General features: G+C 33.2%; 1 protein-coding gene across 5 annotated transcripts in view; it reads right to left on the bottom strand.

Moving 5' to 3' along the window:
* HELZ (helicase with zinc finger) overlaps nucleotides 1–20,828 on the bottom strand; it is a 268,358-nt gene that overhangs the window by 178,201 nt on the left and 69,329 nt on the right. For all 5 annotated transcript variants that reach the window (XM_074260562.1, XM_074260566.1, XM_074260567.1 and 2 more), the window contains 3 exons: nucleotides 20,569–20,605; nucleotides 4,617–4,741; nucleotides 2,900–2,956 (listed from right to left, as the gene is read on the bottom strand). In XM_074260562.1, the coding sequence (XP_074116663.1) occupies nucleotides 2,900–2,956; nucleotides 4,617–4,741; nucleotides 20,569–20,605 (219 nt within the window). The remainder of the gene's footprint in view (nucleotides 1–2,899; nucleotides 2,957–4,616; nucleotides 4,742–20,568; nucleotides 20,606–20,828) is intronic.

Raw genomic sequence — 20,828 nt, 5'->3', positions numbered from 1 at the left:
GCATGCATGATTAGAGAGAATTGCAAATTAAAACAATTTTGAGTTACTACTTCACACTTATCAGACTAAGATGACAGAAAAGATAATGACAAAAATTGTTGGAAATGTAGGAAAATTGGGATTCTAATGCATACTTGGTGAAGTTATAAAATGATCCAATCATTCTGAAGAGAAATTTAGAACTATGCTCAAAGGGCTACAAAACAGTGTATATCCTTTGACCAAACAGTCTCACTACTGAGTCTGTATCCCAAAGAACTCATAAAAGGGGGAAAAGAACTTACATGAGCAAAAATGTTTGTAGCAGCATTTTTTGAAGGGGCAAGGGACTAGAAATTAGTGGATGCACATTAGCTGGGGAATGGCTGAATAAATTATGTTATATGAGTGTAACAATAATATTATTGTTCAATAAGAAATGATGAGCAGGCTGATTTCAGAAAGTCTGGAGAGACTTACATGACCTTATGCTGAGTGAATTGAGTAGAACCAAAAGAACATTGTGCATAGCAACAAAATTATGTGATGATCAACTATGATGGATTTGGCCATTTTCAACAATGAATATTCTTCTGAAAATTGTTCATATTCTTTGACTATTTATTAATTGGATTGTGGTATGAATTCTTATAAGTTTGAGTCAGTTCTCTACATATTTTTAAAATGAGCAGGTGAATTCCAAAAACTTGTGATGGAGAGAGATTCATTTGCACCCAGAAAGAGGAGTATGGAGACTGAATATGGATCATAACATAGTATTTTCACCTTTTTGTTGTTGTTTGCTTGCTTTTTTTCTTTCTTGTAGAGGACCACAGATATTGGAGAACTCTGAGAAAAGTATACTTGAAGCAAAGATACTTACAGCAGGGTGTTAACTCAGTGTGATTAATGAGATGATGGTTCTCTAGTTCACATATACTTAGTATTTAGTATAGTGATATAATGGTTTTCTGGTTCACAATGCCTAGTGTGCTGTAATGATGTAATCATACTGAGGTATTTATGGGCTGAGAAGACTGGAAATGAGACATTCCATCTTTGACCACCCTCCTGGTGGCTCTCCTCCCTACTTCACTCCTCCACTAAGACCAAGGCTAGTCCCGATATCCTCCAGAGAGCTAGCCTGGACATTACACTTTCTCATTTTTTTTTTCTTTTTGATCTGATTTTTCTTGTGCTGCATGATAAATATGGAAATGTGTTTAGAGGAACTGCATGTTTAACCTATACTGAACTGTTTGCTGTGTAGGAGGAAGAAAGGAAAAGAGAAAATTTTGGAATACTAGGTTCTGCAGAATGTTGAAAATTATCTTTGCATGTATTTTGAAAATAAAAAGCTATTATTAAGAAATGATGAGCAGGTTAATTTTAGAAGAGCCTGGAAAGATTTACATGAACTAATTAATACTGAGAGAAATGAGCAAAATCAGGGGAATATGATATACAGTAACAGAAACATTATGTGATTATTAACTACTAGAGTCTTGGTTTTTTTCAGCAATACAGTGATTCAAGACAAGTCTAACAGACTTGGGATGCAAAATGCCATCCATATCCAAAGAGTGAACTATGAAGATTGAATGTGTATTAAAGCATAGTATTTTCATTTTTATTTATTTTCTTTTTCTTTTGGTCTGATTTTTCTTGCACAACATGGCAAAGATAGAAATATCTTTAAAATAATTGCACATGTATAATCTATATCAGATTGCTTGCTGTCTTGGGAAATAGAGAAATAAGGGTGGGAAAGAGAAAAAATTGGACCATAAAGTCTTACAAAAATGAATGTTAGAAACTATCATGTATTTGGAAAAAATAAAATACTACTGAGGGATAAAAATAATTATATATTCTGAAATCATAGGTCTAGGCCAATATATGTGCACATATATATGTATAAATCTAAATAATTTCTATAGATATGTACATATATGTAAATATACATTTATATCTTGCATAAACATATGCACATATTAAACATGGATATATAGGCATATAGCTATATTCATATACCTATACACATATCTATACATGGGTATGTTTATACATGGAGAGACAGAAAGACATAACTGCCAGATAAATGACTTGGCTAACTTGCCACTGAAGACTGATAAACAAATATATCCACATAAACACAAAGAGATAAGAAGCAAGCTCACTTTCCCCCTAATTTATAACTTTTCCCACACAAAACCAATAACTTCCCTACACTATGTAAAAACACAGTTAAACTCGATTTCTTTACTAGCATCTTCCCACTCACCCTATTTATCTTCTCAGGGCAAGAAGCTACAATCACCAACTGACAATGATTTTCAATAAACTCCTTCAATCTAACATAAGTTTCAAACTATACTACTTCTCCATTATCTTCATCCCTATTACACTGTATGTCACTTTATTACCTTAACTGTGCTGATTTTTCCCAGTACAAAGCTCAGACTAAATTGAGAGTATATCAATTCTATTCAATCCAGAAATTAAATACAAGTTTCTGGGTACCCAATTTCCAACTGAAACTTCTACTGCTTGCTCTGCCCTCTATTACCTGGCTAACCTCTTCTCTAATCTCAGGGCTTGCAGGCCATAGATTAACACCAAACTCTGAATAACAGAAAAAGTAATCAGCAAGTACCTAACCAACTTTAGGATTAACAGGACGCAAACATAAACAAAGGCTTGCTTAGAAATACTGGTCTCAAGGAGAACTAAGGTTTCTAGAATGTGGTCAAAGACAGCTTTATGGTAGAGGAATGCACAAGTTATACTCAATATAAATAAATGACCTCTCACCAGTTTCTAAGCAAAGATAAAGCTATGATGCCCCACAATTCACTACAAAAAGGCTACTGTAAAAATTAGCAACATTTTCCCTAAAAATATCCACAAATATTCTTACCTCTGTTTCAGTGAGAAGTGTCTTTAGTCTTGTCAAATCTTTTGTTGCCATTCCATTCTGATTACAGAAATTGAAGGAAAAAAGGGAAAAAGGAGAAGAGAAAGGTTATCAAGAGATTGGTTTTTTACTATTTTCATGATATATATCAAGATTTATTACTCAACTGGTTCTCCAATTTTCTTCTCAAAATCATAACAATTTAAGAAAATATAGACATGATGTTAATATAAGATATATTTCCCTAGTAAGTAAAACAGTTTCACATTTTATAAAGGAATTCAAAATTAGTTTAATGGGAAATTAAAAAAGGACATTACTATAGACCAAAATAAACCAATATAAACATTAAAGCAAAAATTTGAGGGAAATGGGGGGGGGTGTGATATGAGCAACTTAAAAGTATTAGACTTTTAATACTAGACTTTTAACTAGTAGGTTGATATTTGCAAAATTAGGTCACACCTAAAAATATTTTAGTATTAAAAGAAAGAATCTTAAAAGAAATATTTCTGAATAATTAGTATCTTCCTTCAAGGAAATTATATAAACAATTCATCTCACTGAGATTCATAATTAACTTTTATTTCAAAAGCAAATTATTTCCTTTGAAATAAAATAATTTTGAATAAAAGTTCTGAATAAAAGTTCTAAATAAAAACATCTATAATCAAATTGGTAAGCTTAAGCAAAAAAGTTCTCAGGTTTCAAAATAATAAAGATGTTTGAAAATATTTAACAATTTACTCCTAATAGACTTCTAACTGGACTCCCTGACTCAATCCTCATTCCTTCCAACACATCCTCCACTCAGCTGCCAAAAGTAGCTAACCTAAAGCTTAAGTCTGACCATGTCATTTATCTCCCCACTTAATAAGTTCTCTTGAAGGTGACATTTAAAGATCTTCATGATGTTGTCCCTTGTTATCCTTCCAGTCTTCATAATGTCCCATTACTCACTTTAAAGTCCAATCACATTGGCCTACTTGTTGTCCCTCACACAGATTATCTCCTACCTCCATGAATTTCACTGACCTACTATGCTTTAAATGGTCTCTCATCTTTTCCTTACAGCAAGTTTTCCTATTCACCTACAGTCTTAGAATACCTGACTTGTTTCAAGACTCAACTCAAGTACCAACTTCTGCAGAAGACCTTTCCTGAACCTCCATGCTTCAAAACTTAAGCCCTACCTACTTTACACATATCGTGTACATTTATTTACTACATATACATTATATCATTTGAAGGTCAAAACCCTATGAAGAAAGAACTACTTACCTTCCCATCTACTATATACATATACAAATGTATCCGAATACTTACCACAGTGCCTCGTACATGCCTATTGCCTTCCTTGATACTTTATATAGATATAGATATAAATATATGGATGTGTACATTTCCCATGCATTACTAAGTTCCTGGAGAGTAAAAACTACTTTTGTCTCTGGTGCTTAGTATATAGCTCCTGGCATTTGGTAAACAGTTAACAAATGTTTGGTAATTAACTGATAAATGCCACTGGAATATACAAGAATTATATATTAGTTTTGGTTTTACCTTTTAGTAATTATTACATAATCATTCTTTTAGAGAGTATTTGCTGCTAAACGTTAAACGACTGTAGGAGAACCAGATCACCTCTCTATCCCATGGAATGAATCCCACAAATATAGGACAAAAGTTAAGCATGAATTAGTTTATCTAATCAACTTACCAGAGACTCTCCCATCAGTGACTTGGAAAGAACATTAGAAACAACTTGGAGCTTTCCTTTAAGATGCATGCAACAAAGCACTGCTTGAAACGAGCCATCTCCCTTGGCCAAGCCCTCTCCCAATACTGTAATAGATATGAAGCATTAATCATATTAATCAATGCAAATTTTTTTGACTATAAAATTAAAACTATGTCCTAATTATGTCTTTGTAAATAAGAGCCTAAGATGTCTATGCTCCTAGAAATAAAAAGCCACATTGTCTGTCTTGTCCAAATCCTTGCCCTTTGGAAGGAATACATCTAAACCTAGGAGATAAAACTTTATAGTAATAAAAATTATTATAATATGTTTATGGCATAGTGGTTAGAGAGGGACCTGATCTTGGAATCAGAAAGAACTCAATTTAAATTCAACTTCTTAGGCACAATGACTTTCTAACCCTAGAAAATCACTATAAGGGACATGCAAGGAAGCTAATTACCCCTAGAGAACTCTCTAAAATTATAACTTTCATCCCTGCACTGCTAGAACAAGTCCCTTATATTCAATGAAATCATGGACAATCCAATCCCTATCACTATTCTAATTAATATACCAGTGAATTACTTATCAGTGAAACCTCATGCAGGGTACATCCATATTGAAAGCTCAAGTATAGCTGCTCAGAATCATATTTAAGGATGCCTTCAGAGAAAAATTCTATTAATCACTCTTTTACTCAAAACTTCCACAAGATTTATCTGTAAATAAGCTTTATATTTCATGAGAAATTCAGAAAACCCAATTACTAGGCCATTAATGTGGACTTCTAAAAAGGAACAATCAAATGCATACAAAATTACTAAACTTGGTCCAAAACAATTCTGATGACCACTGTATATTACCCACTACAAATGAAAGCAAATTAGGATTATCTGGTATGACCACTTAATTTTTCCAGGAATTGCAATAATATTTTTATCTCCTGAATAATAATTATTAACTACTTTATTCTAGAAATTTTATAATTAGAATTATTTCATGATTGTTTGATTCCCTCTCCCTCAGGTCTTATGCAGGGATAGGTTTGATCCAACTTATACTGACTTGCAAGAGCTGATTATTACATTTTTAGTGTAAGCAATTACACCTTAGAAAGGGGTAAATGATAAAAATCATGGCTTGCTTTATTATTTTGTTGATTTTAAACTTAAGTGAAGGAAAATGTAACAAATTACATTAAACTTAATGTTGTGTTATGCTTTTTTAAAAATATGGATATAGGACATGAGAAATACTTATAACTATTAGTTTGGACTTTTTGCCTCAAAATATTTTTAAGCCACCTTTAATATTATATATTCAACAACAATTCAACAAATATTTGCTTACTAAGTGCTAATTATGAAAGCAATACAGGTACTGTTTAGATATGGTCCCTACCCTGACAGACCTTCTAGTCTAGTTGAGGGATAAAGCCCATATACATATAATTATAACAAAATAATAGTGATCAACTAGCTTTATCTATAATCCTAAAAACATGATTATAGCATGAAAATGTGAAACAAAGGGCTGTATAGATGAAATAGGGGTTCTAAATAGGGGTTAAGAAGAGAATCAAAGAGGGCTTCATGAAAGAACTAACAGTTCCTGGAGCTTTTAAAAAGGGATATAAAAACAAAAGATGAGAGGGGAAAAATTCTAGGAATAAAAAATAGAGTGAGAAATAATTATTAAAAATTATGCAGCTAGATGGTGCACAGGGTAGAACATCAGCCCTGGAGTCAGGAAGACCTGAATACAAATGTAGCTTCAGACACTTAACATTTATTAGTTGTATGTGACCCTGGGCAAGTCATTTAACCCCAACTCAAAAAAAAAAAAAAAAAAAAAAAAAAAAGTATGGATATAGAGCTTAAAAATTTATGATGAACCATCATCATTTCTGTGAGGTAGGAAAGACAAAATATTATCTTCATTATATAGATGAGGAAATTGAAGTTCAATAATATTACCTGACTTTCTTGAAGTAAAACAAAAATGAGATTTGAGCCAGATCTCGAGTCCAGATGTTTATTCCAAAAAAACTGTTATTTCTATTATTCCATAATACCAAAGGCATGAAAGCACAAAGTATGTTCATGGGATACAGAGTAGTAGTCTACACTTTTTATTTAGAGCCTAATGGACTTATGACATAAGGTAGAAAGAATAGGATAAAACCAGTGTGATGGCCTTAGATATCAATAAGACAAAAGGCAGGAATTAAAGATATTTTAAATATATATGCAAAAAGCAGCTTATTCTGGCAGCAATATTTAGAATGGATTATAGTAGATCAACATGGGAGATAGGAAGAAAAGTAAGAAAGTTATTACAATGTCTAGGCAGATGAAAATGACAGATTATACAAAGGTAATAGGAAATAGAAAAGAGAAAGACATGGGAGAGTGCAGAAATATAAATAAATGAAGAGTGCTAAAAGCTCAAAATGAGCTAACACTGGCAAATAAGTCTAAAGAGCGAATGTGAGTGATTTTCATAGCTATAATGTTAAAAAAAAATCTCACAAAATGACTACTAATATGGGCTGATGAGAAAACAAGAAAAAAAAAAAAAGAACAATTCAATTTTAATTTTGTTTTCTCTGTCAAAGAGAAAGTACTTGAGAATTCAAGAGATGGGGGCAGCTAGATGACACCACTGATAGAGTACCAGCTCTAGTCAGGAGGATTTGAGTTCAAATCTGACCACAAACACAATATTTCCTAGTTGTATATTTTTGGGCAAGTCTTTTAATCCCAATTGTCTCCCCCCAAAAAAGAAAGACAGAGACACACAGAGAGAGGCACACAGACAGGGGGACAGAAACAAAGAGACAAGAGAGTATTCAAGAACAGAATAAAAATCAAACTTAAAAATAAGCAATTGATAACCAATACAATAATGGGAAATATAGACAGGGAAAGAAAAAGAAACCACCTAGCACTTTTTGATAATTTCAAGTCACCAAAATCAAAGACTGCTAAGACAAGAGGAACTAGAGTTACAAAGGTAAAAAACATCACCCAATTTTTAATAAAGGAAAAATAACCAACTATGAATCAATGAACTTGACTCTGATGCCTGGTGGAAAATTTTATTTAAATAATATTGGAGAGAAACAGTAAGTAGAACAGTAGATAGAGTACCAGTTATAGATTCAGGAGGACCTTGGTTCAAATTCAGCCTCAGACATTTACTAGCTATTTGCCTTTAGGCAAATCTCTTCACTTTAATTGCCTCCAAACAAAAGAATATTGAGTAAACATCTAAAACAATTAAATAATAATCAAAAAGATGACAAACATTTCTTCACAATCTGATTAAAGCATACTAACATCATTTCCTTTTTTGACAGGGCTACACTGGTGGATCCAGTATCATAGCCACATTTTAACTAAGTATGTAACAAAATGTTTCAAACCACATTTACGATAAGATGAAAACATATGGATTAGAAAATAAGACAATTAGATAAATCTGGAACTGGTTGAAAAACAAAGACAAAATAATCTTCAATCATTTGATGTCAATTTGCAGGGATCATAGCTATAAGAGGGCCACAGAAGTCATATAATCCAAATCTCTTCATTTTATTTGAGAAAGACTAAAAGGAATAAAAGCAGAAATAAGATTTGTATACAGGTTATCTGAAGGCAAATTCAATGCTCTTTCCATTACTATAAACTCCCTTTCTTCTAGTGAAGTGACCCTGGGACCTTTATGGCACTAATACCCAGGAGAAGCTTCTCAAACTGTGAAGTCGTGTAACTCAATGTGGGGGGTCATAAAAAATCTGGCAATACTAAAATGTACCAAATAGTCCAAAATGTAATTCTTTACATAAAAATAAACAAGCGCATTCATCTCCTTAGTATATAAATTTGCTTTCATCTTTAACAAATGGCAAAATTATATGTATACCAAAGATTTGTTTTTAAATAAATTTATGATTTATCATAAGTAAATGTTTGATTTGTACATCTATTTTATATACCTAAATACCCAGGATCATGTAAAATTACTCAGGTGAAAAGTGGTTATGAAAGTAAAAAGTTTAAGAAGCCCTGGTATAGACAGCATAATTATAAAACTTACAAGTGGGAAACAGGGAGGGATAATAACTCTGACAGGATTCAAAAAAGATCTTGAAAAGCTAAAGTAGTTGGCCAAATCAAATAAGAAGAAATTAAAAGGGATAACATTTTACACTTGACTTCAAAAATCCAAAATGAGTTAAGTTTTGTTAGCTCATTTGGGGGGGAAAAAAAGATTTAGGGATTTTAGTGGAATAGTAATCAGCAGCAAGAACAACTAATATTTATTTAACTAGGTCCTGATTAGTACAAGAAGAATTTCAAGTCCCATGTATTCTAATTCAGACTATTCCAAAATATAATTATGTAAAATCTAATCATTGGTATCTACCCAATAAGAAGGGGTTTTGAGGGGAGAGACAAGAATTTACGTGCCTATTACATGCCAAGCACTAAGTGCTTTTTTATATATATATATATATATATATATATATATATATATATATTTTATATATATATATATATATATATATATATATATGCTATCATCATCATTTAAAAAATATTAAATTGAAAAGATAAAAATGAGATAAATTTGTGTAAAATAACATAGCTCAAATAAAGAGCAAGCTACTAATTTTATTTAATGAGAAATGAATAAAAGACAAGACAATGGTTGTCACTATTTTTCAAAAAAGCTTTAACTGATATAAGTTATCTTCTTAACAAAGGGTAGAACCAAGTAACCACTTCAGCCTCCAAATATGTGATCGCTTTTAAATACAGAGACAAGGCAAACTAGGGAAACATCACTTCAGAATACAAGATCATTTGCAAAATATCACAGAGTAGAAAAACAAAAGATAAAACAAACAATGTTGCCTCATCTAACAGGGAAAAAGGGAAAGGAGAGCATGTGGTAGGAACAAAGCAAGATCATCTCAAAAATAATGATTAAAAATACTGATAAAAAAAAAAAAAACTGGAGAAACAACAGATAGATAGGAAACAGAAAAAAACTGCCAGTGTTTCTATGGCTATTTTCATCAGCAATGGAAACAAAATTACTACATTTAACCTCATAAATTCATCTAATTTATTATATAATATATGTAACACATATACATATGTGACAGGTAGATACAGAATTTAAGATTAAACCAAAAATCAGACCAAATGAAATATACACCATGATATAAGTGATAGATACAATTTTAAAAGCATTTAAGGATTTTTAGGCTATCACATGAATTGCAGGAGATTCTATAAAGATGGAAAAGATGACAGAAAAAAAGACGGGATTTGAAAAATAAGAGAATCACCAAGTTTTCAGAAAGCAGTATGTATTAAACTCAAATAGAAATGGGGCTACGAATTCATGATATATGAGAGTTAAAGAGGATAATATACTGACTTAGTTTTAAAGGTAATGTTATTTTTTTAATGCACTTTTACTTATTTTTGCTTAACAGCTACCAATTACATTTTTATCAAGTTAAGGCTGTCCTCAGAAATGTTGCATGTCTGACACCTCTGTCATAAAGTATAGCAGACCAGATTTTTACAGTCACACAAGTGGAAAGTTATAGGAAATATAAGATTGCACTCTATCAACTATTTGTCAATAACAAAAAAAGCAATCTGACTTTGTGATAACATCAGTACTTGTAAGCAATAAAGAATAATTTATATTTATATATTTATATAACATAAAAACATTTCCAAAGCCATCACAACAGCAAAAGGTAGGACAAAAAAAGATGGAGTTTTAAAAGTTCTTTTCAAACAAGTTGTCATCGACTCACTTGTTAAGATCTAAGATTTCATGACAGATTCAATAATGGAAATAAGTATTCAATGATCTATTAACATCAAATAAGCCATATAACAAAGTGATGGATGTATACTAAAGGTATTCATCAGTGTCAGACAGATGTCCTGCCTACGAAGTCCAAATAGAAGGATTTCCTATTGCCTGTGAATGCTTGAAAATGTTCCTATTAGCAGATGCTATTGAACAGGGGTCCTCAAACTACGGATCATGGGCCAGATGGGGTCCGCTGAGGACGTTTATGTGGCCTGCGGGATTATGGCAAAATCAGAACGGAATCGGCCTAAACTCGGGTTAGCAACGCACACTTCCGGCACTGGGCTGAAGTTTGTCGTTTTTGTTTTTACTATAGTCCGGCCCTCCAACAGTCTGAGGGACAGTGAACTGGCCCCCTATTTATAAAGTTTGAGGACCACTGCTACTGAAGATGGTATTAACCTGTAGAACATTAGAGTATATTCTTAATAAGATTCATGGACATTCAAAAGAGATGAGCCTAATTAGTCAAATAAGAAAAATAAAAGAACAAGTTGTAGCATATGATTTCTGAAAAATAATGGAAAGATTCATATAAACTGATATAAAGTGAATGAGCAAAACCAGGAGAATATTCTACACAGTAACACTATTGCATGATGAAGAACAGTGAGTAACTTAGCTAGTCTCAGCAATACAATGATCCATAACAATTCTGGGTGGCTCAATCAAAAATGCTATTCACCTCCAAAGAAAACTGATGAAGTCTGAGCACAGATAAAAGTTTACTTGATGAGAGTTTTAGGGTTTTTAAGGTGGGGATTAGAATTTTTTTTCTCCTTTATAACAAAAACAAAAAAACATGGAAATGTTTTATATGACTCTACATACATAATAGATGTTAAATTGCATCACTTTTCAATGAAGGAGGAGAGGAAGGATATTAGAATTCAATTTTTAAAAAAATTAAAATGACTGGCAAATCCAAGAACTCTATGAGTTCTCCCACAGACCCTTCCAAATACCTTTAAATAACGGCTCTAGAGGCAGTTAAATGGTGCAGTGGGGTAGAGCACCAGCCCTGAAGTCAGAAGGACCTGAGTTCAAATCTGATTCAGACACTTAACATGTCTTAGCTGTATGACCCTGGGCAAGTCACTTAACCCCAATTGCCTCAGCAAAAAAAAAAAAAAATAATAATAATAATAATAATAATGGCTCTAAACAAATTTTAGAGCCTCAAAACCCACAAAAAGACAAAGAGTGGAAAAATTTTCCAGCCAAAAGCAGCTTGGAAGATTAGCAGAAAGAGGTATGCTACATTGGGTGGATTTGGAACAAAATCACAGCCCAAGGCCCAGAAAACCATCAACAGATAGTAGGAGCTCTAAATCTGTAATAGTGGAAGCAATCTCTAAACCTTTCAGCCTACAGGGAAAACTCAGAAAGAAAGGTTTGGCACACTAGGTATGCAGAAACCCCAGCTCAGGATCAGGCTTTGAAAGCCACTGAATCAACAGCAGCAGAAGCAGCAGCAACCATAGCAGTAATAGTGATGACTTTAAGAGCTCAACCCACAGGTAGGGGATATTGAACAGCTGGTCAGAGAGAGATTGCAGGGGAGCCACTTTGCTGGCACTGTAGCAGGAGTTTGTTGCTTTGCCTATAATCAGCTCACAGTAGGTCCCTAAAGGATCTCTGAAAACAGCTTCACAAAACTCCTAAAGCTCAAGACATGACACCCTGGAAATAGATCCCTAAAAGTTAAAAGCCAAGCAAATGAGTAAACAACAGAAAATGATTCTGACCACAGAGAATTACTAAGGTGACAAGGAAGATTAAAAGACATACTCAGAAGATAAAGTCAAAGCTCCCAAATCCAAAACCTCCAAGAAAAATAAAAATTGGTCTCAGGCCATGGAAGAGCTGAAAAGGGATTGTGAAAATCAAGTAAGTGAATTAGAGAAAAACTGGAGTTAAAGAAATGAAGAGAATACCTTAAAAAGCCAAATGAGAACGGAAGTACAAAAGCTCACTGAGGAAAATAATTCCTTAAAACTTAGAATTGAAAAAAAAATTTGCTAATGACTTTATGAGAAATCAAATCACAATAAAATAAATTCAAAAGAATGAAAAAATAGGGAGAAAAATGTGAAATATCTCATTGGAAAAACAACTGATCTAGAAAATAAATTCAGGAGGGATAATATAAAAATTATTGTTCTATTTGAAACCCAGGATCAAAAAAAGAGCCTGCACATCATCTTTCAAGAAATTATCAGGGAAACTTAGGGAAGGGCGTGGGAGGAGGGGGCAGGAATTGGAGCACAAAGTTTTGCTAGGACTAATGTTGAAGAATTGTTCATACATATATTTTTTTAAGTATAGCTTTTTATTCACAAGATATATGCATAGGTAATTTTTCAGCATTGACAATTGCAAATCCTTTTGTTCCAACTTTTCCCCTCCTTCCCTCCACCCCTTCTCCCAGATGGCAGGTTGACCAATACATGTTAAATATATTAAAGTATAAGTTAAATACAATATATGTATACATGTCCAAACAGATATTTCATGCATATATTTTAAAAAATAAAAAGCTTTAATAAAAAAAATTTATCAGGGAAAACTGTCCTGATGTTCTAAAACTAGAGGGTAAAATAGAAATTGAGAGAGTCTACCAATCACCTCTTAAAAGAAATCCCAAGATTATATAGCCAAATCCCAGGACTCCCAGGTCAAGAGAAAATATTCCAAGTACCCAGAAAGAAACAAATTCAAATATAGTGGAGCTCCAGTCAGGATAAAACAAGATTTAGCAACTTCTATGTTAAAGGACTGGAGAGTTTGGAATATGCTATTTCAGAAAGCACTGGAGCTAGAATTACAACCAAGAATCATCTATCTAACAAAATGAGTATAATTCTTCCGGGGGGTGGGGAGGAGGGAGAAATGGTCATTCAATTAAATAGAGAATTTTCATGATAACCAGAGCTACATAGAAAATTTGATTTTCAAATATAGGATTCAGGAGAAGCATAAAGAGGAAATCAAGAAAGGGAAATCATAAGGGACTTAACAAGGTTTATCTGTTTACATTCCTATATGAGAAGATGGTATTTGTAACTCCTAAGAACTTCCTCATTATTATGGCACTTAGATGGAGTATATATAAGACAGAGGAAAGAACAGGTGTGAGTTGGATATGAAGGGATAATATTTTAAAAATAAAATCAAAAAGTGAGAGAAGAATATATTAGGAAGAGGGGAAAGGGAAAAGCAGAAAGGTGTAAATAATCTACCATAAAAGAGGCAAGAAAAAAGCTTCTAGAATGGAGGGGAAGAGGAGGCATGGAAGGAGAGTGAGTGAACCTTGTTCTAATTAGAAGAAATAACAAATACACTCAATATGGATATAGAAATCTATCTTATTCTGCAGGAAAGTGGAAGGGGAAAGGCATTGAGAAGTGGGGGAGGATGATAAAAAAGAGTACATTGGGCAGAAGCAAAACACTTATGTGGAAGAACAGGGTGAAAGAAAGAGAATAGAATAAATGGAGGGAATACAATTAGCTATAGTAATTATGAAAAGAATTTTGAAACAAGTTTCTCTGATGAAGGCCTCATTTCTCAAATATATAGGGAACTAAGTCAAATTTATATAAACTAACAAATAAATAAAGGCTATTCCCCAATTAGTAAATGATCAAAAGATAGGATCTAAGCCCAAAAGCTTATAAAATCATGCAAATCCTTTGATCTAATATCACTATTAGGAAATGAATCCTAAAAGAAAGATTAAAAAAAAAAAAAAAAAAAAAAAAAAAGGAAAAGAACCCTATATGTGTAAAAATCTTTTCTGGGAGCAAAGAATTGGAAATTGAGGGGATGCCCATCAGAGAATGGCTGATTAAATTATGGTATGGGATTATGAAAGAGCATTATTTTCTATAAGAAATGATGAGCAGGATGCTTTCAGAAAAACCTGAAAAGTACTCCATTAGCTCAAGCAAAGGGAAATGTGTTATGTACATAGTAATAGCAAAGTTGTAGGATGATCAGCCGTGAATGGCTTTGCTATTCTCAGTAATATAACTATCCAAGACTACTCCAAAGGACTTATAATGAAAAATGCTATCCATATCCAGAGAAAATATTATGTCTGAATATAGAGTGAAAATGATTTTTTTTTAACTTTATTTTTTTTCTTGAGAATTTTTTGGGGGTTTCTTATAACCTGACTCCAAATAATGACTTTTATGAAATTGTTTTACAAAACTTCACACAAAAGCCTTCTCAATGATAGGATGTGGGAAGGAAAGAAGAGAATCTGGAACTCAAAATTTTAAAAACAAATGTAAAAAATGTTTTTAACATGTAATTGGAATAAATTAAAGTATTTTAAATATTTAATTTCTAAAATAAAAATTAAAAATTGTTTTTAGATGTAACTGAAAAAAAAAGGTTAAAAAAAGATAAAAGAACACACATCTAGATAACAAGATATGTACTTTTTCCTGTTCATTTTTTATGACCCCATTAGGGTTTTCTTAACAAAGATAATGGAGTACTTAGTCATTTCCTTCTCTAGTTCATTTACAGATAAGGAAACTGAGGCAAACAGTTATGTGTCTTGCCCAGAGTGACAGAGTTAGTAAGTGTTTGAGGCCAAACTTGGGTTTGCCTGACTCCAGACCTGAAACTCTATCCATAGAAGATAAGTAGAGGAATAGGATGCAGGTAACTTTTAACAGCAAGAAATCACACACACAAAAAAAATATTATTTTTTTAAAATAAATAAAAGAATTCAAAGCATTACTACTTTGGGGCTATTTACTTTAGTGATAAAAGCCATATACCCTACAATACCACTTTCCATCACAGTAATATATAGCACAGCACAATAAATGATGAAAACCTATCTTTACTTTGCTCATATACGAATATATAAGCTTAGATAACTCACTTGAACTTCCAAGACAAACATCAATTTCTACACATATAAAATGAGTGACTTGGGCCTGGTGTTTCACAGCAAACTGCCCCCAAATAAAAGGTTGGGATTTGGGTTAGACTGAATCAATGAGACAAAGGATAATCAAAATAAACAAAAAACTTTTACTAAATACAAAAAGATGATGTTATAAGATTAAGTCCAATCTTACAAGGTATTATAAGCAGAAAGTGAGTCTTTTGCAAATAAAATGAAGATGGAAAAAGATAAGAAAAGAATCCAAAGTAATATGGTATTATCCAATTTTTAGCTAAAGGAGTATCCAAGTACTAAAGAATACTGATGTGAGTAACATAAATACAAAGTTCTTCCACTGATGCTCCCTTTGGGGGTGGGGTATCTTAAATGTAATAGCCCAAATATTCAGGTTCCCAACCATTCACTGTAGACCAACCACACCACCAGCTAGAGTCCAAAAAAATGAGAATCTACTCTTTCTCCCTCACACCAACTGTCTCACAAGCCATCTATTTGGCCAACAATCCAATCCACAAAAAAGACCCTTCCAATCCTCAACCTGCAAGGAAGTACCTACTGGAAACTGAGCCAAGAACAGATGAGAGTAGAAGTGTTTAGGAATAAAAAAGCATGCATAAGAACCAGAAATATGTAAGGAATAATTCTGCTCCAAAACACTTGCAAAATCATACACAGAAGATGCTAAAGGTTTATAATCCTTTTTCTTACAATTTGTCCTTGAGCCTAAGATGTTATCTTGCTCTTTTCTACCATTTATCCCTTTTTTTTTCTCCTTTACTTTTTAGCTATCATCTATCTTATAAAATGATATCCACCTTAGAAGGATAAAGTCTCACCTTCAGACCTAGAGGTTAATGATTTCAAATTTCTCTAGGGCATTACTGTGCTGAACAAATAACAGCTTGAACCTGAATGACTTAAGAAACCCAACAAACCCATCTCCATTGTATATTCAGGCTAATGTATGACTATGATAGAAATATGCATTTATAACCAGCCAGTCATCCACCTTTGTATGGAAAAATCTTTATCCTGAATGTGGTGATAGCTACACTCAAAACCTCCCACTTCTACTGGGTTACATGTAGGAGTGTGCTGGAGCCATCTTAAACTGACTCACAAACATAATTATATTCACAGCTCAGAAATTTGGCAAATGTTATAAATCAGGGCTTAATTTATTATTTCATTGATTATATGGATTTAGGAAAATTATGGGGAAATATTAACAAATACAAATTAAACTTAAAATTGTGTTTTATGTACCTTTTTTTTCCTCAGGAAAATCTATAATTAACAATATACCAGCATGCCTAACCTTAGTGGAGTCATCTGATATTAATGAATACTTGACTTCCTATGTCTAGCAATGCAAATTATCTAAAACCCATCTTTTATGTAAAAATTGAGTGGATTTGGGGAGCATGGACTCCTGAAAGCATTTAATTTTATAGAATCAGAAACGAGAAAAGGGGCATAAAGGAATGAGGTATTATCCCTTCTTGCCTCTTATCATGATATTTCCTAATCAGGGTTTAAGAAGGCCAATCAACAATAGTTTCCTTAAAATCTCACTCTTGATCACTTTTTCCTCCTAGATATTCTCCTCTGTCTAGATTTATAAGATATCACTTTGTCAACTGGCAATCATAATATCATGAGGTTTATGTGAAAAACCAGATTTATAAGAGAAATGAAAATGCATGTGAAATCCAGAGTTTACAGGCCTTAAAGAAGTTTGCATATTTGTGATAGTAAAATAAAAGGAGGAGAGGAAAGGTGCAGCAGCCCCTTCCAAAAGAAAAGAACAAAGTAATAGCAAAAGCCACATTCTTTTCCCTTGGGAACCACTAGACTATGAAGATAGGAGAGTCTGCTTATCAACAAAGGACCCTAGCGGCACAAGCATTTTTCCCAGCCTGGCACAAACTGACTGGCACCTGTCTTGCCTCCCGAGGACACACAGAATTCATCCAGCTGGGGGTATAAATAACAAATTATGCCAATTGGAGGAGTGTCATCCTTGACACATTCTGAGTCTCCTTATATCCTCAGTCCAGTGTTTCTGGAAAATATGGCAACTGAAAAAGACAAGTTCAGAGGACCCCTTAACAATTCTCTCCTGGTTCTCCTATTATCTACTGACCATTTGTTCTCTTTCTGCTTTGCTAGATTCTCCTCCAGATCATGCCTTTTAATCTTCAGGATTCTGTGCGGGGGCTTCCTCTTTTCTCCCTCTATAGTACTTCATATGATGACCTCATCATCTTCCATGGATACTATGCTAATGATTTTCAAATATACTTTTCTTGCCCCTAACTTTCTGTGAACTGAATTCAAATCTTGCATCTCCAATTGTCTTTCAGACATTTCTGTAATGTCCATTAGACATCTTACAGTCAACATATCCAAAACAGAACTTATCTTTCCCCTTAAAAATTCCATCTCCCATCTTCCCTATTACTATAGAAGGCAATACCATCTTCCCCATTCCTCAAGCTCAGGAATCATCCTGGCTTCCCCATTCTCTCACTCCTCTATATTGTCAAGGCCTGTAGATTTCACTTTTGTAACATTTCTCAAATATAACTTCTTCACTCCTCCATCACTACCTCTTTGTGTACTATAGAGTAGGCCTTCATCACCACACATCTTGATTACCACAAAAGCCTCCTAGTGGGACTTCCTACCTCAAGTCTCTTCTCACTTTTATCCTTCCTTGAGCCAATAAAGTAATTTTCCTAAAGCACAAGTCTAACCATACTCCCCTACCCAATAAACTCCAGTGGCTTCCTATTGCTTCCAGGAGCAAATATAAAATATCATTTGGCATTTAAAGCCCTTCATGACCTAGCTCCCTCCTACTTTTTCAATTCTTCTTGCATTTTCTTCTCCCCAAAGCATACTTTTTGATCCAGTAACATTGGACTCCTGGCTGTTCTACCAACAAGGGATTTCATTTCTCAACTCCAGACATTTTCTCTGATTATACCCCATGCCTGGAACACTATCTCTTCCTAGCTTTAATGACTTAAAGTCCCAATTAAAATCCCACCTATTCCAGGAAGCCTCTGCTAACCCCTCTTAATTCTAGTGCTTTCCCTCTTTTAATTATTTCCTCTTTATCCTGCTCAAATCTTGTTTTGTATATACTTATTTGTATACTGCCGAGGTTGCTTCCCCCCTTTAAATTGCCCTAAGATCAGCAATTACTTTTACCTCTTTTGAAGAGCTTAATTATGTTTATTCAATAACTAATTGATTGGGAAGACAACACCACACTGCACAAATATATCCTCCTAGGATAAGGCCAAGATGTCAGCACAAAAGGAGTTATCCCCAATCTACTCTCAACTTCATTTCTAATTGTTTTCATTGCCCAGAGCAAAAAAAATTGGACCAAGAGAGAAGACTTTTTTTTTCTTTTTGACCTGATTTTTCTTGTGCAGCATGATAATTGTGGAAATGCATATAGAAGAATTGTATGTGTTTAACATATATTGGCTTATTTGTCATCTAGGAGAATAGGTGAGAGACAGGGGGAAAGAAAAAAAAATTGGAACAAAAGGTTTTGCAAGAATGTATTTTGGAAACTATCTGTGCATATTTTTATAGCTTTTTATTTATAAAACATATGCATGGGTAATTTTTCATCACTGACCCTTGCAAAACCTTCTGTTCCAACTTTTCCCCTCCTTCCCCCACCCCCCTTCCCTAGATGGCAGGCAGCCCAATACTATGGGAATTAAGTGTGAACCACAACATAGCATTTCCACTCTATTGTCTGCTTGCACTTTAATTTTCCTTCTCAGGTTATTTTTACATTTTTTGTAAATCCGATTTTTCTTGTACAACAAGACAATTGCATAAATATGTATACATATATTTTATTTAACATATACTTTAACATATGTGTTCCAAAAATTGTACAGAGTAACAAAAACACTATGTGTTGATTAGCTATTATAGACTTAGTTCTTAGCAATAGTGATCCATGACAGTTCCAATAGTCTTAGGATGGAAAATTCCATTCACATCCAGAGAGGGAACTATGGAGATTAATTGTGGATTGAAACCTTTTTGTTTGCTTTTTCTTTCTTGTAGTTTTTCTCTTTTGTTCTGTTTTTTTTTTTCTTTCCCAACATGACTAATAGGGAAATATGTTAAAAATGATTCTACATATATAACTTATATCAGTTTACTTTTTGTCTTTGGGAAGGGGAGAGGGTAAGAGAGGGGAAAAAAATCTAGAACTCAAAATCTTACAAAAATTAATGCTGAAAACTATATTTATATAGGGTTTAGAAAGACTTGAGTAATATAGATCTCAAATTTTGGTGTGAAGGATGTTGGTCTAGGTGGGGCAATGCAGGCCACTAGTGTCAGGCAAGTCATGAGACAGCTTGGTTGGCTTGTTTCATGAGGTATGAATTGATTAATTTTAGCAGTCTTTTTCTTTTTTTTCCTTTTACAAATTTCAAATGCAATTGAAACTGCATAGAAACAAACTCACTTACCCCACTACTGATACCAGACCATCCCTCAACTTCACAGCCTACTCAGGGTACCTCACTATTTTATTCTCTGTCTACCCACAATGTGCTCCCATCTACCTGCCTTTTCCACCTCCCAGAATGAAATAGTTTCTTGGTCATCTTTCCCTTTTACATATTGTCTTCCATTAAGAAAATCTTCAGGGCAGAAACTATTTTTTATTATTATTATTATTATTAAAGCTTTTTATTTTCAAAACATATGCATGGAAAATTTTTTCAACACTGACCCTTGCAAAACCTTGTGTTCTAAATTTCCCCCCTCTTCCTTCCACTCCTTCCCCTAGATGGCAAATAATCCAATACATGTTAAATATGTTAATATATATTAAATCCAATATATGTATGCATATTTATACAATTATTTTGCTACAAATAACTATCTTTTTTTTAACTATCTTGAGGGCAGGAACCATCTATTTGTATCTCCAGCATTTAGCAAAAAATTTGTCATATGGTAAATACTTAATAATTATTTCTTTTCAGTCATTTTATTCATTCAATTACAAATTCCAGTTTTTATTTCAAACATACCATGCCTACAGTCTTCATCAGCTTGTCCATAGTTCTTCTGTAAAGCAAAAAATAGTGTGTTATTTTAAATTTCTTAAGAATAATACTTTGTTTCACAGGTTTCAGCAAAGGAAGTTAAATTTTATTCTTTAATGTTTAATATTGCAAATAATCTTCATGGACAAATGTTAAATGGTACAGAGGCTGCTAAATAGTATAGTGAATAGAGAACCGCTTACAGAGTCAGCAAATTTGAATTAAAATCTGACCTTAGACATTTA

The sequence above is a fragment of the Sminthopsis crassicaudata genome, chromosome 4, assembly GCF_048593235.1.
Source record: "Sminthopsis crassicaudata isolate SCR6 chromosome 4, ASM4859323v1, whole genome shotgun sequence".
Lineage (NCBI taxonomy): Eukaryota > Metazoa > Chordata > Mammalia > Dasyuromorphia > Dasyuridae > Sminthopsis > Sminthopsis crassicaudata.
Note: the sequence above shows the minus strand (reverse complement) of the source record. Positions and strands in the feature narration are given on the sequence as shown.